Genomic DNA, 26,281 nt, shown 5'->3' on the forward strand with positions numbered 1-26,281 from the left:
TACCTAATAAAATTAAAATAATGGCAAATACCCAAACGCGATCCCAGTAAATTGTAAATTGTCGGCAACATATTCTTTATTGTTATTTTACAAGTAGGCCTACGAATTACGGACCAGACTCCCCTTAGACGTGAAAATCACCTTGTTATTTCTATTTCATAGCTGTTTTCAATTTTACCTATCTGCTATATTAACCATTGTGACAGGCTAACCGACTTTTTGTATTTGTCATCATTGTGCCTTTTTTTTACAACTATTAAATAGCAACTGTTACTTTTTGATGGCTTTGTTTTGAAATATCACGTCATCCCCACTCTTGAAAACCCTGTTTTTGAAATAACTAAATCACTTCCTCGCCACTACACTCTCCCGCCTTATAAGCAAACAATTCCAAACCTCCATTGCACTTCCTGGCTGAAGGGCCAAGAAACGGAGATCAGCACCGCCGGTACGGACTGTAAAGTCTAATGCCGTATCCTTTACCCCCTTTTACCTTTAAGTAAACAATTTGACAACTTGCATAACCTACAGCCCTTGCGCCAGTGGCTGGGGGATGTCAACCCCAGAGGCATAGTTATTTGGCCTTCGAACTATCTTGAATACAATGGCAATCTCAAAATTTTGATCGGACTCATTTGGGGAAAATAAGGCTTAAAGGAGGCCACTAGAACTTCTGATTTTCAAAAGCATAAGCCCCCTCCAATGTTTTACACGACCACCCGTTTCAGAAAACCGTATATATTAACAACGAGAAACTTGCATAGCTTAGAGCCCATGCCCCTTGGGATTTGAGGTTTTTTTTCAATCACTGAGTTACATATATTTGGCTTTTGGACTAGTTTGAACAAAATAGCTATCTAAAAATTTTGACCAGATGCATTTGGAAAAAAATGGCATGGGGGCTGATTGCCCTCTGATCACTTGTGACTGAAAAATGCAATGGAGATATCGATTTTCAGTTGAATGGGCCGCTTCTAAGTTTATACAACCATATCTTCCATAAAAACCTTATACGTTAACAATGGACAACTTGCACAACGTAAAACTCTTGGATCAAGGTGGTGGGGGGGAGAGGTATCAACGCTGAAGGCACAATTACTTGACCTTTAGAATATTCTGAACACAACTGAAATCTAAAATTTTGATCAGATACATGTGGGAAAAAAGGGCATGGGGGATGGTTGCCCTCCCATCACTTTCGACTCTTAAAAAAGGCACTTGAACTTTCGATTCCCAATCGAATGAGCCCACTCAAAGTTTATACAAGCCCACCTTTCATAAAAACCTTATATGTTAACAATGGGCGACTTTTACGATTTACAGCCCTTGCCCCCTGGCTGCGGGGGGTTTGTCCACCCCAAACGCATAGTTATTTGAACTTTAGACTATTTTGAACAAAATGGTCATCTCAAAATCTTGACTGGATTCATTTTGATGAAAAAGGGCATGGAGGGCTCCTTGCCCTCCGATTGACTCTAAAAAATGTACCATAACTTTTGATTTTCATTCGAATGAGCCCCATTTCAAGCTTATACAACCTCCCCTTCCATAAAAACCTTGTATGTTAAAACTGGGCAATTTGCATGATTTACAACCCTTGTCCCCTGGCTGTGGTGGGTTTGTCAACCCCGGAGGCATAGTTATTTGACCTTTAGACTATTTTGAATAAATTGGTTGTCTCAACAAGAGCTCAGAGCTCACATGGCACCTAGCAAAATTCTAAGAATCAATAGTTTGCTTTAAAAGGAAAATTAGAGGCTTAATGCCGGTCAGGATTTAAAATAAGAGCTCTGAGACATGAGGTCCTTCTAAATATCAAAATTCATTAAGATCCAATCGCCCACTCGTAAGTTAAAAATGCCTCAATTTTTCAAATTTTTCCTCTCCCTTCAGCCCCTCAGATGGTCGAATCGGGGAAAACGACTTTATCAAGTCAATTTGTGCAGCTCCCTGACACGCCTACCAATTTTTATCTTCCAAGCACGTCCAGAAGCACCAAACTCGCCAAAGCACTGGACCCCATCCCCTAACTCCTCTAAAGACAGCGGATCCAGTTCGGTTATGTAAATCACATATCTACGACATTTATAAGCGTTTTCCAAGATTTCCAGTTTTCCCCTCCAACTATCCCCATGTCAATAGATCTGGTCGAGATTTGAAATAAGAGCTCTGAGGCATGAGTTCCTTCCAAATATCAAATTTCATTAAGATTCAGTCACCCGTTATTAAGTTAAAAATACCTCAATTTTTCTAATTTTTCCAAATTAACAACCCCCAGCTCCCCCAAAGAGAACGGATTCGTTCCAATTATTTTAATTTCGTATCTATAACTTATGCTTATTCTTCCATCAATTTTCATCCCGATCTCTCCACTGTAAGCGTTTCCCAAGATTTCTGGTCCCCCCCCCCAGCACTCTATGTCCTCGGGTCCAATTCGAATAGAAAATGGAGCATTTGAGACATAAGATTCTTCTATATATCAAGTTTCATTAAGATCCGATCACCCATTCGTACGATACCTCGATTTTCACGTTTTCCAGTTTCCCCCTCCAACTCCCCTCAATGTTACCGGATCTGGTCGGGATTTAAAATGAGAGTTCTAAAGGCCAAGATCCTTCTAAATATCAAATTTCACTAAGATCCGATCACCCGTTCATATGTTACAAATACCTCATTTTTTCTAAATTTTCCGAATTACTCCCCACCCCCAACTCCACAAAAGAGAGAGGATCCGGTACGGTTATGTCAGTCACGTATCTTGGACTTGTGCTTATTCTTCCCACCAAGTTTCATCCTGATTTCTCCGCTTTAAGCGTTTTCCAAGATTTCTGGTCCCACCCTCCATGACACTGGATCCGGTCGGGATTTAAAATAAGAGATCTGAGTTACGAGGTCCTTCTAAATATGAAATTTCATTAAGATCCGACCACTCCGTCGTAAGTTAAAAATACCTAATTTTTTGCTAATTTTTTAGAATTAACCCTTTCCCCCAACTCCCCCAAAGAGAGCGGATCCGTTCCAGTAATGTCAGTCACGCATTTAGGACTTGTGCTTATTTTTCCCACTGAGTTTCATCTCGATCCCTCCACTCTAAGCGTTTTCCCAGATTTTAGATTATCTCCCCCCCCCCCCCAATGTCACCGGATCCGGTCAAAATCTAGAATAAGAGCCCTGAGACATGATATCCTTCAAAACACCAAATTTCATTAAGATCCGATCACTCTTTCGTAAGTTAAAAATACCTCATTTTTTTCTAATTTTTCAGAATTAATCCTCCCCCCAACTCCCCCAAAGAGAGCAGATCCGTTCCGGTTATGGGCCAAATCCATGCCTAGTGGTAGTCAGATTACAAAAACAGTAGTAGTTGCTGCCACAGCAACATTTTGGTGGGGTTCGGAAAGCACTCTTTACCCTTCCTGAGGGCCCAAGTGGTGCGAGACAAAGGGATCGGGCTTGTCGAAAGAGAGGCACGTGAGTCCTCAGGTGAGCCAAAAAATCCTGCACTACAATTGCACCAATGTAGCATCGATTTTGCAAGCAGTAAGCCAACTTGCTCTTGAAATCTAGATGTATTTTTTCTACGTGTGATTTCGAAGTGAAAAATAGTCATATGGGGACTAGAGCGGGTCTGTGATTCAAGGATCATGGATACCACTCCGCAAGACTAAAGGGAGCGGAGGTGAGCTTGCCCCAATATAGCATGGCTATTGAGCGAAGCTGTCAAGGAATATTTCGGCGGATATTGAACTGAATCAAATTGACTATGATCATACACATTCTCAAAACGGTTACACAGCAATATCCCAAGAACGGCTTCCATTAATAAGTTAAACCTTTCAGGATAAGAAGTGGGGGACTTCGAACTAGCCAGAAGGCACCATGTACACGCTATTAATACTACTACTGCGATTACTGTAACTAATGACGCTAAGAATATCAAAATGAAATTTTTAAGGAACGTTTAGAAGATGTTTCAATTAAACAAATATACTATATGCATGCAGGTTTTCGAAAGAACATATCAGTGATATCATTGGCAACACTGCTCTATAATAGCCAGAAATATTCTTAAAACTTTTTTAAAGGAGCGAATTCGATTCAAAGCTAAAAGTTCTACGGTTGTTCTAGAGCTTTACAAAAATGTGGTTCAGTCCCACTTTCTAGGGCTATAATGAGAGAAAGTATGTGATGGCTAGGACACGTGTTGCGGTTAAAGGATTGCCAAAGATTTTCCTTCTCGGCAACCACCTAGGACCAAACAATATACTTTTCCATTATTCAAGAAACACCAAGAATTTGGATCTGCAAGATAAGACAATAACCGGTTTATAGCTGCCTGTATTCGGAGACAATTAGCTTTGGCTCAAGGGATAAACTACGTTATATTTATGTTTTAATTAAATATTTAATACATAGTTTGTATTTTGGTTATGTTGCATTTTGCATGCACTAATGGAAAAGTTTCTGATACCTTGGATGTGAAGGAAGATTTGTTTAGTGAGGAAGAATTAGCGACAGTACTAAAAGGATTAAAAAATACTAAGGCTCCAAGTGCTGATAGTGTGATAAATGAGTTTCTTAAATATGGTGACTCTGAGGTTAGGAATAAGCTACTGAAGATTATGAACATGATTTTTGAAAAAGGGGAAGTACCTAATCATTTTAAGAAAACCTGAATTAAACCACTGTATAAGAAAGGTGACAAGAGTGAGTGTCGTAATTATCGAGGCATTAGTCTGGTCTCTGTAGTAGCAAAATACTGAGTAATATGATACTTTTTAGACTGAGAGATACTGTAGACAAAGTTTTAAGGGAAGAACAGTGTGGTTTTAGAAAATGTAGAGGATGTGTCGACTAAGTTTTCAATCTTAGGTTAATAATTGAGAAGTCCCTTCGTTGTCAAACACCTTTGGTCCTAAGTTTTATCGATTATGAGCAAGCTTTCGATTCTGTTGATAGAAGAGCTTTAGCAAAGGTCTTATCCTTAAATGGTATACCAGAAAAAATACATTAAAGTAAATGTGTGCTATGTACAAGAATAATACTGCTGCGGTTAAGATAGGAAATGAGGTTAGCAACTTGTTTTGTATCAAATCAGGAGTTAAGTAGGGTTGTGTTCTATCCCCCTTTATATGGATCATTTTGATAGACTTCGTCTTAAGGAGCTCAGGAAAGGCAATTGGAGACCACGGAATTAAATGGGGAGAAAAAGCGCTCATGGACTTAGATTATGCTGATGATTTAAGCATATTGGATGATAGTGTGAGCAAAATGAATGAATTTTTAGAGGTTTTGCGAGTTCAGGGTGCTAGAACAGGCTTGAAAATTAATGTGAAGAAGACTAAGTCACTAAGGCTAGGAATAAGTGAAGATGAAAAAGTGACGTTGGCTAACAATAAGATTGATCAGGTTGGCAGCTTCACTTACCTTGGTAGCATAATCAGTAAAGACGATGGGAACAGTGAAGATGTTAAAAGTAGAATAGCTAAGGCTCAGGGTGTTTTTTCACAATTAAAAAAAGTTTGGAAGAATAGAAAGATAAGTCTACAAACCAAGATTATAATATTGGAAGTTACAGTGATGACAGTGATCAAATATGGCTCTGAAGCATGGGCGCTCCGAAAAGCAGATGAAATTTTACTATTTGTTTTCCAGAGAAATTGCCTAAGGATTGTTCTTGGTACCCGGCTGACTGACCGTATTCCAAACAGTGGATTGTACGAAAAATGTGGTTCAATACCGCTTTCTAAGGCTATAATGAAAGAAAGGTTGAAATGGCTAGGCCACGTTCTGCGGATGAAGGATGACAGATTGCGTCCTTGTCTGGGTTGGGAGGATGTCATAAATAAAGATTTAAAGGAAATGAGAACTTCCTGGGAGGGTGTAAAGAGGGAGGCCTTGAATAGATTATGTTGGAGGAGGAGCGTGCGTAGCTGTGTTGGCCTCAGGCGGCTTGGTGCTGCAGTGAGTTATTAGTAGTAGTAGTAGTAGCTGTTATATTCAACCACCAACTCCCGCTAATATGCAAATATGTAGCCCAAATTATATATATCCTATCTATCTCCAAAGCGGCTCAGTTGTTTCAACCTGTATACCGGTAAATTTAATCAACTTGGTGGTTTTCTCAATAATGGACAAGTGCCCCAACGAAAACCAGGCTATCAGCTAATAGAGTTGGCGGATGTCGTAAGGAAATAATTTAAGGGAAATAAGAATGGTAGTAGTAGTAATGCTAGTAGTATACGTTCCTTAATAATAGGCAGCGCAATAGCGATGCCTGAGTGAAGAACGATGTGGGCACAATGTTTCGTTTTTTTATTGATCTTAGACCAGGGCAATTAGTATTGAAGGACTTGCCATGTGTACTTCGAAAAGGGCTCTTTCAATTGAAAATTGAAACGGCTAGTTCTCTTTTTAACAGTAGAAAGTGATTGGAAGCCAACAAACCACCCTCCGACACCCACCATCCCCTCAAGCACATCCAGTCAAAATTTTGAGATAGCCATTTTGTTAAACTTATTTGAAAGGTCCGAAAATTAAGACTTTTAGAATAACAACCCAGCCCTTACGGTTAGGGTTGTAAGTTATGCCCTGGGGGCTTATAAGGTTTATATAGAAAGGGTAAAGCTCATATAAGCTTTGGAAGGCGCTCATTGCAATGGTAATCAGAAGTTCTACTGCCTTTTTTAAGATTCAGAGTGATCAGAGGGTGGATACCCCCCTCCCCAACACGTCGTTTCCCCCCAAAAATGCCCTGGGGCTTATAAGGTTTATATAGAAAGGGTGATCATATAAACTTTGGAAGGGGCTCATTGGAGTGGTAATCAGAAGTTCTACTGCCTTTTTTAAGATTCAGAGTGATCAGAGGGTGGATACCCCCTCCCCTACACGTCGTTTTTTCCCGAAATGAATCTGATAGGAACTTTGAGATGACCATTTGTTGTTGTAGGGACTTTGAAAAAGACTCATTCGATTGGAAATTGAAGGGGATAGCGTCCCTTTTAATAGTCGAAAGCGATTGGAGGGCCACTAACCCCCTCCCACGCCCTCCATTTCCTCAAACACATCCAATCAAAATTTTGAGATCCATTTTGTTCAACGTATTTGAAAGGTCCGGAAATTATGTATTTTAGAATAACAATCCCCAACAGACCTTAGGGCAAGGGTTGTAAGCTATGCCCTGGGGGCATACAAGGTTTTATAGAAAGGGTGATAGTATAAGCTTCGGAGGGGGCTCATTGGATTGGTAATCAGATTTTCTAATACACTTTTTATGGTGCAAAGTGATTGTAATATATTTCGTTGTAATCATTGTAATTCTTTCATTGAAAGGCCTGGAAATTATGTATTTGAAAATGACAACCGACACCACACCCCCCCCCACAGCCCTCAGCACAAGGGTTGTAATAATAATATGATATTTATTTACAACCCACTATACATGAAATGAAGTGGAGTAACACAAGAAAAGAGAGAAAAAAATAATACATTTAACATCAACACAAATAAATAAATATTACACTTAATGCGCTATGGCTACCCGGATAAGACGGTGGTTAACACCCAAGGTGGCATAAATATTCTTTTGAAGACAGCTACTTTGTCTGACAAAACAACTTACATTACCTGGAGTGCCAAAATCTGCATAATCTTTCTATTATTGTATCTGCGAGGCAGATACAATAAAAACTTGCAATATCGGAAATACATAATTCTAATATCGCTAATATGCCTTGGTCGGAAAAGGATATGAAGGCCAGCTGGGAACAAAACCGCAAGGTCACAAAACTCGAGTACAATTTAGCCAGTACTTTTCTGTTATATCTTCCCCTGTTGGGGACAATTTTCGCGTACCTCGGTTTAAGCTTCTCTTTAATATCACTCAATGCCCGGAAACAAAACGTAATTTGTAAATATTGATCCCAAGCCATCGGAAAGATTCGACACATTTTACAGAAAATATACCGCAATCGAGTGGCGTTGCAGAAGATTTTGGATTGAACGCTAAATATCCGCATTTATCAGTGTCAAGGCTAAATCCAATTTCCCCATACAGTTGCTATACTAGTAGCACAGACTTCATTAAAGTTAACTTAGACCTGCTAACAAGCAGAAGATCATGCGCATATGCAATATAGGAGGCATTTGACAACCCTGAAGAGTAAGAAAACGGTATCTTATTAGGAACATTCAATAAACAAGCTTTAAAAATATGAGGTGAATGCACACCACCCTGACGTACCCCAGATCTAACCAGAATTTTACAAAAGACCCAGGAACCCTGCCTCAACTGAATAAACGAATTCTGGTACCAAAATCGAAGTACAGAAATAACTGAACTATTCACACTCAAATGTGCCAGAGAAAACTATGCTTGAGAATGACAAAAACTATCGAAAGCTTTAGATAAAGTTATGACCCGAGGGTATATTAGGTTTTTATGGAAAGTGTGATCGTATAAACTCCGGAGGAGGCTCATTGGATTGAAAATCAGATATTCTAGTATCTTTTTTAAGTGTCAAAGTGATAAGGAGCAGCCCCTCCCTACGTCGTATTGTCCATAAATGCATCCAATAAAAATCTTTAGACAGCCATTTGTTCAACAATCGTCCAAAGATCATATAATAAGACCTTTGGAGTGGACAGAATTCCCCAGAGTCTGGGGGTAAGGGTAGTAACTTATGCCCTAGGGGCTTGTTTTTATCAAACGGGTGGTCATATGAACTTTAGAAGAGGTTCATTTAATTTTAAATGCATAGTTCTGGTTCCCTTTTAAGAGTTAAACATGACGTGAGCAACAAGCCCCTCTCCTGACATCTTCTTTTCCAAAAACGCCTTTAAGTGAAATTGTGAGATAACTATTTTGTTACTAATAGTCCAAAAATCATATAACAATGTCTTTAGGTAGACACAATCCCCCAGAGCCCATGAGCAGGAATTGTAAGTGATAATGTGATTATGAAGTGACCCGATAACTTTAATTTGCACAGAAAGAACATGATACGCATATCATTCCATTTTACGCATCCACCAAAAATTTTGAGACAGCCATTTTGTTCAGCATAGTAGAACGGACCAACAACTATGTCTTTAGGAATATCGGGTATGGCAACCCCCCCCCCCCCCCCGCAATCATACAATTGGCCCATTGTACTTTAAAACTAAATTTTACTCTGCAATATATCGACACCTCTGCAATATATCGAGAACGACTGTCAGTATTAAGTTGAAACTTTCGGGGCTAACACTATCACTACTCCTGTTCTTACAATTTAAGTAAATAAAAAAGAGAGAGTGTATCCGGGTTGTCATAAAGCATAGATAGAATCTTTTGGGAATGATACTGTTTATTTTTCAGTCAAGTTGAGGAGTTATAAATTAAATTAAAAAAGACTGTTTGTGTCAGGATTAAAAGTGATTGAAAACGTTTTCCAATATACAAATACCCGCCCAAACTATGGATTCTTATAGAAAATATATAGTTAATATAAAAAGAACAAAAATTAATTTTAAACACTTTTTTCACAAAGAAAGTTTCCCAAAGAAAAGTAAAGAGCTACTCTTTGTGGTAGTTTACGCTTGGAATATTATTTGATTTTATTTCCGCTCATTTTTGGCTTAATGAAGCTCTTTACTTTAATTCGATTTTTATTGTGAAAAAGTTTTTTAAATTAATAATAAATGAGGAACAAAATATTTCCAGTTATGTGTTCAGATATGGATCACACAAAATTTAATGACACAAACTATTTTTCCGTTTAATAGTATGTATTTAGTCATATTACTACCTAATAAGGGTCTAATACTGGATTTACGAAACTTGCAAAATGGCTATTTGCCAAAGATATTTGAGCTTGTCAGGTTCATTAGAATATCCCTGAACTTTCATAGACGACCTTTCAACATTTACTTTGTATTTGCCTCTAATACCTTCTATGCCGTTTTGCGCTTGAAAACACTTGATCGGCATCTTTGAATGTCAATGTCACTTTTTATTCCTTTAAATAATTTCCTAAACCCTCGGTGATAGAAAGAGAACATGGCGTTTAAAGCATGATGAAAGCGTTCTGTAGCATTGGTTGTTTTTCGTTCACAAACTAGTGCATCGTTTGTATGATTCCAAAACTCAGGAGGGAATCTAGGCCTTGTCCTACGGCCATGTATCTGGACTCCCCTTATGTATGTTCCGTCGAAATAAGAGAGTAGCTCTATGCAGTCATCACGGTCCGAAAACTGGACAAATAATAACTCAAAAATGTATGCTATGTCATCAGTCGGAACGACTGCCATAGCACACAAACTTTTCACAAGCATGTTAAAGTGGACATCAATTTCATATAAATTTTCAAACCTATAGCACAAACTTTTCTTTGTATACTCTGGCTAAAATGGAACAAACATCCAGATATTCCACGTTGGAAAGCCTTGCTTAAATGCATTAATTGCATTAATTGCTGCTGCCTCAAAGTCCAGCAATATTTTACTCGGATTGGTTGGACGAGCTACTTGCTTAAAATATTCAACCATTCTTTTGTAGGTTTCTTCTGTCTTGTTAGCACAGCTTAGATACCAATATACAGTTATGAAAACTCGATTTGTTTTTGGGACGCAGTGCACGGTAGCGATACTAGCGCATGGAGACAGGAAACTGGTATCAAACAGTTCGTGGTAACGAACTGTAGTAAGGAGCGACCCGGCCCAATAGTAACCACTCTAGAAAAATGGATACCAATAGATACATCAAAAGAATCGCATTTTAATGCTTATTTTAAATATATAAGTTTCATCAAGTTTAGTCTTACCGATCAATTGTTACGAGCCTGAAAATTTACAAACCTGAGAAATTTGCCTTATTTTAGAAAATGGGGGAGAACACCCCCTAAAAGTCATAGAATTTTAACGAAAATCACACACTCAGGTTCAGCGTATCAGAGAACCCTATTGTAGAAGTTTCAAGCTTCTACAAAAATGTGGAATTTCTTATTTTTTGCCAGAAGGTAGATCACCGATGCGTCTTTATTTGTTTGTTTGTTTTTTTTCCCAGGGGTAATCGTATCGACCAAGTGGTCCTAGAATTTTGCGAAAGGGCTCATTCAAACGGAAATGAAAAGTCCTAGTGCCCTTTTTAAGTGACCAAAAAACTGGAGGGCACCTAGGCCCCCTCCCACGCTAATAATTTTCCCAAAGTCAACGGATCAAAATTCTAAGATAGCCATTTTATTCAGCGTAGTCAAAAAACCTTATAACTATGTCTTTCGGGAAGAATTACTCCCCCACAGTCTCCGTGGGAGGGGCTACAAATTACAAACTTTGACCAGTGCTTAGATATAGTAATGGTTATTGGGAAGTGTACAGACGTTTTCAGGGTTTTTTTTTGGTTGGGAGAGGGGTTGAGAAGAGGGGGATATGTTGGGGGAACTTTCCATCGAGGAATATGTCATGGGGGAAGAAAATTTCCATGAAGGGAACGCAGGATTTTCTGGCATCATTAAAAAAAAATTGAAAATAAATCTGAAAAAGTTTTTTCAACTGGAAGTAAGGAGCAGCATTAAAACTTAAAACGAACAGAAATTATTACGCATATGAGGCGCTCACCTCCTCCTAATACCTCGCTCTTTACGCTGAAGTATTTTTAGCAATTTCAACTATTTATTCTACGGCTTTTGTGATTCAGGGGTCATTCTTAACGAAATGGGACAAAATTTAAGCTTTAGTGTAAAGAGCGAGGTACTGACGAGGGGTTGAACTCCCTCACATATGTAACAAAAAACATGAGAATACAAAAGTTCGTTACGTATGCTAATTTATAAGTTATGTATATCTTTTACTAATAAAAACATTTGTAAAGAATTAAAAGTTCTAGTTGCCTTTTTAAATAACCAAAAATTGGAGGATAATTAGGCTTCCTCCCCCGCTCCTTTTTTCTCAAAATCATTCGATCAAAACTACGAGAAAGCCATTTAGCCAAAAAAAAAATAAATATACAAATTTCGCTTTAATTATTCCTCTGCGCAGAGCCAAAATCAAAACATGCATTGATTCAAAAACGTTAAGAAATTAAAAAAAAACAAGTTTTATTTAACTGAAAGTAAGGAGCGACATTAAAACTTAAAACGAACAGAAATTACTTCGTATATGAAAGGGGCTGCTTCCTCATCAATGCCCCGCTCTTTACGCTAAATTTTTTTACTGTTTTAAAAAGAAGAGTTGAGAGGAAGAATCAAACTTTAGTGTAAAGAGCGGGGCATTGATGAGGGAGCAGCCCCTGATAATAATTTGGGGACCGTGAAAAAATAACAAAATTTGACTTATTTATATTTAGGTCAAGGCGGTTTATCTTCAACCAAAGACATGTCATAGTCATTGCTACATTAATTGTTGAGGTAAGTTGTTGTTCAGTTGAGGCAACACACATCAATGTCGCATCATCAGCGAATAAGGGTGTAGTGATCCTGGTTCCCGAAGGTGCGGGATTCACTATATCCCCTATTCTAGAAGCAGTTGCAACAGCATTTGGCAGATCATTTATCAAAATCAAAAAAAGAGTAGGCCCTAACACAGAACCCTGGGGGATACCATATTTAACAAGACTCTTACTTGAAGAAAATCCATTAATGTGAACATAATGCTCTCTATTTTGGAGATAATCACAAATCAAAGCTAAAGTGCCCCTCTTAGTCCATAAAATTCACATTTTCGAAGGAGTAATTGGTGGTCAACAGTGTCAAATGCCTTAACCAAATCAAGAAACAGACCCGCTACTCTAAGCTTATTATCAAGAGCTCCATTGATTATCGAAGTTATATATCATAATGCCATCTCTGTGGTTCTCCCTTTTCTGAAGCCAAATTGAATTGGATTTAACAGATTATGCAGTTCCAAATGATCATAAACTCTAGTGTTAATATACTTTTCAAGCAGTCGAGAAATAACAGGTAAGACTGAGATAGGCCGATAATTTCCTAGATCATTCTTATTACCGCCTTTAAAAACAGGGGTAATCTTAGCAATTTTCAAGCAATCAGGAAACGTTCCCCGTTTCAAGCACAAATTAATGAGAGAAGTAAGAATATCAGCAACATAAAGAAACGCTATTTTTAACACCAGAAGATTGAGTGAATCACTACCTGCCGATGTATTTTTCATCCCAAAGATAATTTTCTCTATTTCATCACGAGAGAAGGGTCTCATATACATAGAAATATCAATTGGAGTCTTCATAAAAAACTCCAAGGGAGGATCATCATCAGAAGATACTATACGGGAAGATAAATCTACGCCAATATTAGCAAAATGTTTGGAAACAGCATTACATATCTCTTCGGGTTCCTTCGTTGGTAGGCCATTCTGCATTACTACTTCATCGGGAATAATAGAGTTCTCTGTCGATATCACACTTTTAATTATTTTCCATTTTTTGCAGGGTTACCACAAGTCTCAGTGAATTTATTTACGAAATATTTTTTTTTTATTATATTATGAATTATTATAGGAATTTGTTTATGCTAGTCTTTGGTTTAATATTGCTCTTTGCTTTTCTTTGAAAAATTGTTTTTCGAAAGAATCTTTTTAATTAATCTAAAGAAAACGCAACAAAAACCGACCATTTTGTTATTTAAATTATCGAAGTTAGAATATTTTCAACACAGATTTATATTGCTCAACGTTCACGTCTGAGGTCTGATACATCTAAGAGTAAAAATTCAAACCAAAAGTTTCCAAACACCAAGCTAAAATAGCTCTTGGGTCGGATCCACCAAAGCAGGTAATTAGCCTTTTTCAAACAAAACGATAACCAACTGCGAGCGTAGAAAATATCACAAAATGAAAACATCTGAATAAACAAAGTGGAAAAAATTACAGCATTTAGACAATGAGAGCCAGCGTTTGACCACCCCCCCACGGAAAATACCCAGCAGGAAGTACCGTGTATCAGAATTATATATTACAAAATCTCTAAATATTTCGAAAATCTATCTATTGGTGAATTTTTTTTCTTTTTCTTTATCCTTGCTATAATTATGTCTTTTTTTCTAGTCTCCCTTTTTTGTATGCGTCACATAGGAAGTATGGGTTTAGAAACCCCTTTTGATTCGTATTTATTTACCACAACGAGTAAAAAGCAAACTACAAAAAAAAGTAATAAACAACTTTGGAATCTTTTACGGTGGAAATGCGAAAGAGAAATTGAGAAACTTCAATGCAAGAAATTGAAAATAACCTCGGCGCTCAAATTGTTGGGTTCTTAGAAATAGACCCCCTCCCCCTGTAACAGTCTTGGAAACAAGCAAAATGACCCAGGTCAACATGAAAGTTGGTTCTGCATCCCTCAACCTGTTACGGGTTCTAGTAGCAGTAGTAGTCAAAAACCTCTCTCAGATATCTCTAGGACGCGTCGCAAGAAACCAGCTCAACTTATCCGATATCCGGCTTCCATTTCTAGCAAAAGGAAATTCAGCGCGCGTTACTTTAAGACTTACGAATGGACTGAATACTAAATTTCCGTGATTAATTTTGCTTGCCTCCATTTTTCTTGGGGCTCTAAGGGTCGAAGAAACAACTGAAAAAAGGGTCACACTTTTGCAAGTGCAAATAAAGTTTTGCTCTATTAATGCAATTAAATAAATATAAAAAAAAACAAGTTTTTTTCAACTGAAAGTATGGAGGAACATTAAAACTTAAAACGAACAGAAATTGTTACGCATAAAGGGGTTTTGCCTTCTCCTCAGTACCTCACTATTCAAGCTAGATTTTTGAAGCTCTTTTAAAAAAGCTTCTTATTGTTCAAATTAAGATAATTGGGGAAAAAAACTCGAAACTTTAGAGTAAAGAGCCAGATATTGAATAGGAGGCAACACTCCTCATACACATAATAATTTCTGTTTGTTTTAAGTTTTAATAAAAAACTGTTTCTTTTTATATTTAATTTTCGGATTTTAAAAAAAATAATACCGAGAAATGCGGCCCCTCCATGGATAATTGCCTCCCTCGGAAAATCAATCCACAGAGTTCCCCGTAATTTACATCTTCCCCCGCGTCAGGAAAATTCACCCAGACAATTGTATTCTCGCTGCCAATTCCCGCCTGAAAATTTCTTGCGGACGATTCCGCCAGAAAAGTTCTTCTTAGCAAACTTTCATATGAAAAGACCTAGATATCTGATTGTTTTTCAGGTTATGCCAGAAATCCCTCCTCCGTAGAAAATTGTTCCCGGAATCCCCCCACTCCCGTGTTATAAGAGCACTTAAAAGAGCATTTAACTTTTAATTTCTGGTTGACTGAGCCATTTCGCGATACCCTAAGACCATTGATTCGATATCATCACCCCCTAAAAAAAAGAAAATAAAAGGAAAAATCTTTCGTGTGGCAAAAATCACAAAATTTCACATTTTAGCAGATGAGAGTTTCGAGCCTCTACAGTAGGGTTCTTTGGTATACTGGATCTGATGGGTGTGATTTTCAATAAAATTTCTCAGCTTTTTTCGTGAGCACGGGAAGGTCAGTTCCGTCCCTTTTTTCGAAAATCAGGCAAATTTTCTCAGGCTCGCAGCTTTTGATGGGGGGGTCACACTAAACAATGAATCTTATATATTTGGAATCAGCATAAAAATTGAATCATTTTATACATCTGTTGTGATCAAGATTCTGTTTTTTAGAGTTTAGGTTACTATTGAGCTGAATCACTCCCTCCCTTTAGCTTCGTTACCACAAACTGTTTGATATGATGGTTCTGAAAGACATATACATCGTAAATCAGCATGGACAGAAGTTAAGACAATTATTACTGATGTTCCGATATCTATTGGGAATGCCTTAATCCAATCCAGATTTCAAGTAGTTGATAATAGAAATCATATGAAGTAGACTTTTCGCACTATTTTCTTTCTTGACCGCCAGGGTTTTGTGTTGAGGGGTGATGACGAATCGAAAACACCCTCAAACCAGGGTAATTTCTAAAGGGGACAAAAAGCGGAAGACCAAGTTACGGCATTGTTTTGGTCACTAATACCAAAATGACAGTTACAATAGACAAGAGAAGTTTCTAGAAAAGAACATTCATCTATGCCGCTCAGGTACATATCAAATGGAAGATTAGAGGAGCAACAAATCGGCTACTATTACTATTATACTATACTTATACTTATACAATTATTATTATACTTATTATTATAATTGTACTTATTATTATATTATTATACTTATTATTATACTATTATACTATACTTATACTTATTATTATACTATTATTATTATACTTATTATTATAATTGTACTTATTATTATGCTATTATACTATTATACTATACTTATACTTATTATTATAATTGTACTTATTATTATACTATTATACTTATTATTATACTTATTATACTATACTATTACTACAATACATGCAACTGGATTTACATGTATTAGTCAACATTTTCTCCAAGCATCGAAGTCGTCGCTATCCCCCTCCCCTGTGTTTTAATATATTTTGCAGTTTTTTGGGGATATCCTTTAAAAGACGGAGAAGATATCCTTCCCCCCTCTACATTTTTGTGAATTGTTGTCCCTAAAAACACTAATTCTGCTGCTATATCTGCTCCTGATCTTCTGAAGAATAAAACATGTCTTTCTCAATAGCCTAATTGCTAAGGCAGCAATATGCCATGTTCGCACAGTAAATGATAAAATTATTTTATCAAAAGAACAAGGAGAAAAAGAATAAAATTAGTATAAGGGGTTTGAGTGTGGGGGGGGGGCTAGCACAGACATACCAGAAATAAAGCATATGTCAAAGGGATTTCTTGGAACTTTCATTATTTAATGATCAACAGTAAAAAAAAATGTTTATGTTTAAATTCCCCAAAAAGGGATATTGCCCCCAAAAGGGATATTAAGAAAGAAAGAAAGAAAGACAGACAGACGGAGATTATATAAACGACTGAGACAAGAAAGATCAGGGAGTGGGAGATAAAGCAAAGAACTATCTTTCGTAATACCTTTTTTCTGCAGTAGACTTTGATATAGAAATCACCAAATAAAATGAGAAATGAAACCATATATACGACTAGAGCATACTGCATCCACAAAGGAAAATCACACCCAACAACAATGGCACGAATGCCTAAAGACATTGCAGATGAAAACTGGGCCTGTAATGAATAAATGAATAATTAATTATTTATCTTTTTTTTACTAGGCGGCCAGAGGTACTAATTACTTAAGCCAATGCGTCTTTAAGCTTAGGTAGACTAACATAACAAGACAAAATACAAAAAAAGTCGCACAGAAAACGGTGATAAATTTTGTAGAAAAAACTACGTTTTTTCCCGATTTGGACGGGGTAGGGCAGAGGCGCAGCTAGGGTTCGAGGGGGGAGGGGTTGAAGGGGATTTAATATGGAATTAAGCTCAAGTTTTTAGTTTAATTTAGCTTATGTGTCAGCATTTGCCGGCATACTGGACGACTTTGTCGGAACATTCTTTATGTCCACCCTCCAAAAAACTCAACGACCCAGGCTGCACCCCCGGGAGAGGTGTTATGATAATAAAAATGACTATTGATAGAAGTCACACTATTTGATCAAAGACAAAAAAAAGTGTCAGAAAAAATCGATTTGATTTTGTAAGACAAAACTATTTAGCCATAAATGGTTTAAAATTTCTAACAGTTTTTTTTTGTGTTGGAGTATTTAGAAAAAAATAGTTTAAACATAATAATACCACCATCCAATTCACAGAATTTATCAAATGAAAATATAGAAAGAAAGCTGGTATCAAAGCAGTGGAAAACAAAAAACTTTAAATAATGAACAAAAATTATTATTTCACTTCCACGTCCTTTATTAACGGACAAAAAATACTAGGGTAAATTAAGCAGAAAATATAAAGAAAAAAAAAAAAAAAAAACAGTAAGTAGAACTCACACCTTAATAATTACCAGTATCACGGAACTAATGTAAATATCACTTCCGATAGACTTACAGTGAAAAAGCAGGAACAACGAAACAGATAGGAAGGGTTTTGTGCATAAGAATGCTTTAAGGATGATTTGCTTTACATAATAAAACATAATTAACAAAAACATTAGTTTTTCCACTCTTTTGACCCTCCCACATCCGTCCTAAATCGGAGTGAACCTATTACCCACTCAAAAACCCGAATTGCGTTTAATCTCTCTCACCCAACTCTTCGTCCACCCTATACAAGAAGTTCAGTTTCCATTTTAATGAAATCACTCCCAGAATTCTAGGATAACTGATTCTCAAAATCTTTGAATAAAATGGGAAGGAGGAAGAGGGTGCGTAGCTGTGTTGGCTTCAGGCGGCTAGGTGATGCGCTGTTATTAAAAATTTTACTTTTATCAAGACTGTATTTTTGTGATAAGAAGGCAAGTATAGACTGACTTTTAATTTTCTGCCGTTTCTTTCAGCAAAATAGGATAGAGGATAAGAAACCTCTACCTCATGTTTGAAGTTGAGGTTTGAAACCTCGTGTTTGGTAATACCAAAACTTAAATAACTTATATGTAGAAGCACCTTTACCTTAAATTACCTTATGCATTGTCCAGCGAATCAAGGATTAAATTCTGTAGAATCGCTGGTTAGTGATTACGATGGTTGGACGTCTCAACAGCATCCCACTCAGTTCGCCACAGCTTTGATGACCATTCTCCACCAACGGCTCTTTTAAAGGCAGCAGTGCTGGGGGTAGTGACCGCTTTTTTGGTGAGAGAATTCCACAGACTCACTATTCTATAATTGAAGGAGTTATTGCGTAGTCTAGTGGCAGCTCTCTTCTGACACAGTTTCCGACTATGCCCCCTAGTTCTGGCAGACTGGTCAAGTTGAAATAGCTTATTTAATGGAGAGTTATAATTCAGGAGCTTATGCGTCATAATAATATCACCCCTTTTACGCCTGTAGGCAAGAGTGGGGAGTTTCAGCATCTTCAGACAGGATGAGTAGTTTAAGTATTTGCATCCCTCAATTGCTTTCGTAGCCCGTCTCTGAACTGTTTCTACCTTCTGCTGGTCACCCTTGTTGAGGGGGCTAGCAACACACATGCCAATCTGCTACTGTTGATGCTTGATGTTTTGCGCCGACTGCTTTATATTCTTCAGATTTCAAAATCCCCTACTTTGTTATTTGAAATTTGTTCCTTGATTGTGGACCATATCCTACCTTATACCCAACCTACCTTACACCACCACTTACTCTGTACCTGTTTGTTGTTTACATAAGATAAGAAATTAAAAGTCACCCCTTGAACTAAGGTCAGACAGCTCACTCCAATTTTCTGGATCAGAATCTGTTTCAGAGTAACTACGCATGCTCACTAGTCACATAAATAGCATACAAATACAACATAAAATGCTAGCAGATTCACTGCAACTTGGCAACCTTAAATCTTCAGTGAAAGGGTTACTTGATGACATCATATTGGCTAAGATCTCTACCCAGGTAGATGAAGCAGTGAATCAAGCAGGATGTGTATGCTGGCCTCAATCTAGATATTAGTAATCTAGTAGATAAAACCCTTGAAAGCAATAACAAACGCATATTTTCTATTGAATATTCTTTGACTACTTTAGAGTCATCTATGGAAGATCTTGAGAGCTCTTTCAGGTCTATTTAGTCCAACCTGGCAAGACTAAATGACCGTTTTGAACAGCAGGTTTTGAGCAACCAAATTACTGTCTTTGGGGTGAAAGGAGATTCCTCCATCGAAAACACTGTAAGTCGATTCATGTCACTAAGTATTAGGAAATTTCCTGGCATACCAATGAATCAGTCTGATGTTGTATCAGCCAAAAGAATTGGCAAACCATATGCCAAACCCAGACCCATAGCTGTATAATTTTGCAACTTACGAGTTCGTCAACTGCTTCTCAGATAAAAGAAGGATTTGAAAGGATCTGGGATACTATTGTCTGAGACGCTTAAAAAACCACGCTTAAAGCTTCTTTCGTATACCAAGTCAAAGCTTGGCTTACGTAATGTTTGGTAAAGTAAAGGTGATATCCTGTGTAAAACACAATCTGTAAGAGTGGTTAAGTTCAGTGAAAGAGTGAGTAAGAGAGAGAGAGAGAGAGAAAGAGAGAGAGAGAAAAAAAGTATCATTAAGTTTAAAATAGCTATAGATCACTTACAAGCTGCAAGAGGGTAAGGTATTTTTTCCACCACAGGTACTTTTTAATCCATGGTCCAAGAGCGGAAAGTCCATAATAGAGGTACATAAAGACGTGAATAAAGCTGTTTATCATAGCAGCTAGGAATGCTGAAAGAAAATTTGGTACTTTAAGAGATGACCAAAAAGAAGAAATACTATTTCCGTAAATGAAGAAAGTGGTCTTTGAGGTAAACTTATTTTGTTTTCTTTCTTTTAGCTAAAATATGTCCTAATAGTGCCCTAATATTTGTAGAGTAAAAGACGTAGGCCTTACCAGTGGTCAAATGAAATTGAAAGCGTACACGCCATTGTACTCAATTTAGGGGTTCACCCTGAATTGGGGTTCATGTGACTCTTATTAGGGGTTCACCATCTGCCACTTTTGAACAACAACAGATGACACGTAATGATAAAACTACAAGAAACAGAAATGACCATAAAATTTTAGGGGGAGGGAGGGGGGGGGGCTAACAGACGAAAATAATTGATGCCTCTATCGCCTGTCCCTTTTTTGTCTAAAATTTATAGACAAAATAAGAGAAAATATTGTACAAATCAGCTTTTAAAACTCAACTAGCTTTGATAAATTGTTAAATACTGCAAAAGATCTGATGCTAAAAATTTGTTCCCTGGTGTGTATAATTTTATACTGGAGGAACCAAATAAATTTAGATATTAGACTCCAACAACACAAATAGTAGTCTAGAAAGGACCAGAAACAACGTATCCCTTAATTTTAGAAAAGAACATGAGTGGCCAGTTCTTGTTGAGCATTTATTTGGTATTCCACAACATAATGTACAGTTTGATAAAAACAAAATAGTCACACAATAATTTGGACTCCTACAAAGCTTCAGAGATATTAAAAAAAATATATATTATTAAATATTAAAAAATAATAAATATGGTTATATAACCAGGGATAATAGACAGATATAGATTTAATCGCTTTTTCAATAGTTTGACAACAAAAAAAGTGTAGCCTCTTATAATACCAACATGGAAGAAAAAGAAGAAAATGTAATTTCTGAAAGCTTAACATACAAGAACTTTGAACTTACCAATTTAGTCAAGTAATTTGGTGACTGACTTACCTGTAGCTTGGTGAGTAGCTTAACAGGAATAATGAACTTACAAAGTTGTATTTGATACTATAAAAGTCAAGTACTTTGGCAATTAAATTACCAAGAATTTTGGACTTACCAAGTCGATATGGTCGAATAAACTTTGAAAATGTAAAAGGCAATTCAAGAGGCCAACGCACTTAAAAAAAAAAGAAAAAAAAAAGTTATATTAAAAAAAACGTTTTAAATAATTACTCACATTTCAATTCAACTTAGTCGCATCAATCTAAGTTATACGTAAGACTTTACCATACAAAGGTCATTCCGGTTTGTCAGAATCTCATATCCGAAGACACTTTAAAATTATCGGAAGTCATTGATCAAACAGTTCGTGGTAACGAACTGTAATAAGGAGCGACCCGACTCAATAGTAAACGAAACTCTAAGAAACGGAATTTCGATGCTATAAGATATATCAAAAGAATCGGATTTTATGCTGATTTCAAATATATAAGTTTCATCAAATTTAGTCCGTGTCATCAAAAGTTACGAGCCTGAGAAAATTTGCCTTATTTTGGAAAATAGGGGGTAACACCCCCTAAAAGTCAAAAATCGCACCATCGCATTCAGCGTATCAGAGAACCCTATAGTAAAAATTTCAAGGTCCAATCTACAAAAATGTGGAATTTCGTATTTTTTGCCAGAAGACAAATCACGGGTGCGTGTTTAATTGTTGTTTTTTTTTGTTTTTTTTTTCCCCAGGGGTCATCGTATCGACCAAGTGGTCCTAGAGTGTTGCAAGAGGGCTCATTCTAACGGAAATAAAAAGTTCTAGTGCCCTTTTTGAGTGACCAAAAAAATTGGAGGGCACCTAAGCCCCCTCCAACGCTCATTTTTTTCCCAAAGTCAACGGATCAAAATTTTGAGATAGCCATTTTGTTTCGCATAGTCGAAAACCATAATAACTATGTCTTTGGGGATTACTTACCCCCCACAGTCCCTGGGGGAGGGGCTGCAAGTTACAAACTTTGACCAATGTTTACATACAGTAATAGTTACTGGGAAGTGTACCGACGTTATCAGGGGGATTTTTTTTGGTTTGGGTGTGGGGTTCAGGGGAGGGGGCTATATGGGAGGATCTTTCCTTGGAGGAATATTTCATGGGGGAAGAGAAGTAATTTCAACTATTTACTCTACGGCCTTTCTGATTCAGGGGTCATTCTTAAAGAATTGGGACAAAACAAGATTTAGTGTGAAGAGCAAGGTATTAACGAGGGGACCAACCCTCTCATATATATAATCAAAAATATAAGAATATAAAAGTTTGTTATGTAAGTTAATTCTTAAGTTACGCATTTGTTTTTCTAATAAAAACGTTCGTTAAAAATTAAAAGATCTAGTTGCCTTTTTAAGCAACCAAAAAATTGGAGGGCAACTAGGCCTCCTTCCCACCCCTTATTTCTTAAAATCGTCTGATCAAAACTAAGAGAAAGCCATTTAGCCAAAAAAAGAATTAATATACAAATTTCATTTTAATAATTTATGTACGGAGAGCCAAAATCAGACATGCATTAATTCAAAAATTTTCAGAAATTAAATAAAAAAAAAACAAGTTTTTTGAAATGAAAGTAAGGAGCGACATTAAAACTTAAAACAAACAGAAATTTCTCCGTATATGAAAGGGGCTTTTCCACATCGACACCCCGCTCCTTGCGCTAAAGTTTGATTCTTTCTCGCAACTCTACTTTTTAAAACAATAAAAAACTTTAGCATTAACATAAACATTTCCATCATATTTTGTTGGTCAGCCAAATCTTGGCATATATATATATATATATATATATATATATATATATATATATATATATATATATATATGCCACAGGGAATATAATATATATATATATATATATAATATATATATATATATATATATATATATATATATATATATATATATATATATATATATATACATATATATACTAGCTGTTGGGGTGGCGCTTCGCGCCACCCCAACACCTAGTTGGTGGGGCGCTTCGCGCCCCCCCCAAGCCCCCCCGCGCGCGTAAGTCGTTACGCACCATATTAGTTACGCGCCATTGTAGTTGTGTCCCTGTGTCCCACCTGTGAATATAGATAGATTTATATATGTGTTTCAAACTACGTAAAAATTGCGAATATACAACATTTTTGGCTTTCCCACTACTGGAAGCTTTCCGTTTCCAATTGCCAGCAATTGATCTGAAAATGTTTGACCAGAATCATCGTTTTGCAATCGGACACGCATATTTGTAGTTAATTTTAATATTTTTACGTGTGCCCATAAATTAGAATTTTTCAGGCAAGCATTCATTTCGTCTGCAGGAGTTAAACTACGTAAAAATTGCGAATATACAACATTCTTGGCTTTCCCATTGTCTGTGCATATACAAAGCCGTATGCACTAATAATGACGTCATATGCAAACGCTTAGCCATTTATTATTTTTATAATTTTTTAGATTATTCGGAAATCCTTTTTCAATCAATTCATTTTTGGACGTCACTAAACTACAGAAATCAGCAGGTAGTTGTATACGTCCTGAAATTGAGTCTATCGTATCATAAATGTCTTTTTGTTCCGACGTTAACTTGTAAATGTTATTTTGTACATACGACAATAGATCACTCGTACTGTAACTTTGTTCACGATCCAATTCTACACATGTCGAAACAGCAGCGATACGGTTAGGTGAAGGCATTCCCAAATCCTGAAGAGGTTTGTTTGCCATACGTACGCACAAATCTTCTATAATAACTAAAGTGTCGTTATAAATTTCTGATGTAAAATCAAAAGTCATTTCTGACGTCTCTAACTGTTTTCGATGGAGTATATCTTCGGACATTTTTGACTTATATTTTTCCCATAACTCTGTAGGAGCTGATGGAGAGCAAGTGTACGAATTTGACTTGGGGTTGACGTTTCGCACGCGTCATTGATGCAGTTATCCCAGTGTTGGTCATTCTCCAATAAATTCAGAGCTTGGCATGCACTACGGTAAGTGTCATGTATAGTACCGTTTACAGTTCTCAAATACTCAAAGGATGTCGGACCGGGTACATTCACCAAAAGCAGGCGTAGAAAGAAGCATTCATGTTGATTGGGGTGAACGGTGTAGAGTCTTCCTATCGTGGTATCTTTGAAGATGGTAGGTTGGCCGTAAACCCACTGGTTATCTACTTCGATGGTGGTACCGTTGCCATTGTAGGTTTTTCAGTCATTTTACAATTAGAAATTTCTCTTTCAACGGTCTTCTTACAATTAAAAATTTGTCTTTGAACGATATTCTTAAATACCTGTGTCCTGGTCGTCATTTATATTCCCTGTGTCCCGGTCGTCATTTGTGTCCCGGTATCCCAGTCTGTAATTTCTCTTTTTTCTTTTTTCAGTTTTCTTTTTCTTCTTTATTTTTCAGCTTCACTATGAAATACATATCGCCGAACCTTTGTTTTTCTAACTAAAATCTGGTAGTCATTGATGACCTTATCCAAGTCAAAATCCCAAACCCAAACATTTTCAGTTTTAATATGTTTTGACTCTCGCTGTCCAGGTGGATCTTCATCTAACTGCGCGGTTTTGCGTTCTTTAGCCTCAAGCCTGTTTCCTTGCTGTTCTTTTGATTCCTCGGCACGCTTTCTTTTCTGACTTTCTCTATCAGCAGCAAGTTTTTTGGCATAGACTCTTTGAGCATCTTCATCAGTCATTGTAAACTTAAACATTAATAGAATTCTACGCGAACATATGTCTTATATAACTTGAATGACGTCACCTTCAAAGCAAAAATGATGGCAACTAATTTCATGACGTCAGCCGAAACATGACGTCACCTGATCCACGATCCACAGATCCACAGACAACTTATTTTTATATATATAGATATATATATATATATATATATAACGTTCTTTAAATATATATATATATATGTATATATGTATATATATATATATATATATATATATATATATATATATATATATATATATATATATATATATATATATACTAGCCGTTGGGGTGGCGCTTCGCGCCACCCCAACACCTAGTTGGTGGGGGCGCTTCGCCCCCCCCCCCCAAGCCCCCCCGCGCGCGTAAGTCGTTACGCGCCAAAATAGTTACGCGCCATTGTAGTTGTGTCCCTATGTCCCACCTGTGAATATAGATATATATATATATATATATATGTGTATATATATATATATATATAATATATATATATATATATATATATATATATATATATGGTTTTAACTTCGTAAAACTTGCGAATATACAACATTCTTTGCTGTCCCATTGTCTTTGCATATAAATAGATTGTCAGGTTTACCGACTCTTGAACATGCAACATATAATGGTCCATGGGAAAACAATCTGTATTCAGATCTATACCTCATGATTCTAATGATTGCCCTTGAGCTTTGTTGATGGTGATTGCTAATCGACCATTCCCTGTCCCGGTGTCCCAGTCGTCATTTATATCCCCCTGTTTCCCCCGGTGTCCCCGTTGTAGTTGTGTCCCTGTGTCCCGGTCGTCATTTATATTCCCTGTGTCCCGGTCGTCATTTGTATCCCGGTGTCCCGGTCTGTATATACATTCGTTTTTTAGTTTTGTTTTTCTCCTTTATTTTTTTCCTTTTTTTTCTTTTTTAGTTTATTTAGATTTTTAGATTTTTTAGTTTTTTTATTAGTTTTTAGTTTTTTTTTCTTTTTAGTTTTTTTGTAGTTTTTACCTTCTTTTTAGTTTTGTTAGTTTTTTTTTACTTATGTCCTGGTCGTCATTTACACTCCCTGTGTCCCGGTGCTTTGTTGATTGCTAATCGAACATTCCTTTTGTCCTGGTCGCTTTCTCTTTGAGTGTCGTCATTTATTTTTTTCTTTTTTAGTTTTTTTAGTTTTTACCTTTTTTAGTTTTTTTTAGTTTTTTAGATGAAAATTTTTTAGTTTTTTCCTTTTTTTCTTTTTAGTTTTTTATTGGTTTTTACCTTTATTTTAGCTTATTTTTCAGTTTTTTCCTTTTTT

At 36.6% G+C, this 26,281-nt stretch overlaps 1 protein-coding gene across 2 annotated transcripts in view; it reads right to left on the minus strand.

Moving 5' to 3' along the window:
- Positions 1-16,767: 16,767 nt before the first annotated feature.
- The window catches only part of LOC136025195 (very long chain fatty acid elongase 4-like), a 55,240-nt gene continuing 45,726 nt past the window's right edge, over positions 16,768-26,281 (minus strand). For both annotated transcript variants that reach the window (XM_065700995.1, XM_065700993.1), the window contains exons 7-8: positions 20,137-20,264; positions 16,768-17,138 (exon numbers count right to left, since the gene is read on the minus strand). In XM_065700995.1, the coding sequence (XP_065557067.1) occupies positions 16,803-17,138; positions 20,137-20,264 (464 nt within the window). In that variant the 3' untranslated portion in view covers positions 16,768-16,802. The remainder of the gene's footprint in view (positions 17,139-20,136; positions 20,265-26,281) is intronic.

This window comes from Artemia franciscana, chromosome 3 (assembly GCF_032884065.1).
Source record: "Artemia franciscana chromosome 3, ASM3288406v1, whole genome shotgun sequence".
Taxonomy (NCBI): Eukaryota; Metazoa; Arthropoda; class Branchiopoda; order Anostraca; family Artemiidae; genus Artemia; species Artemia franciscana.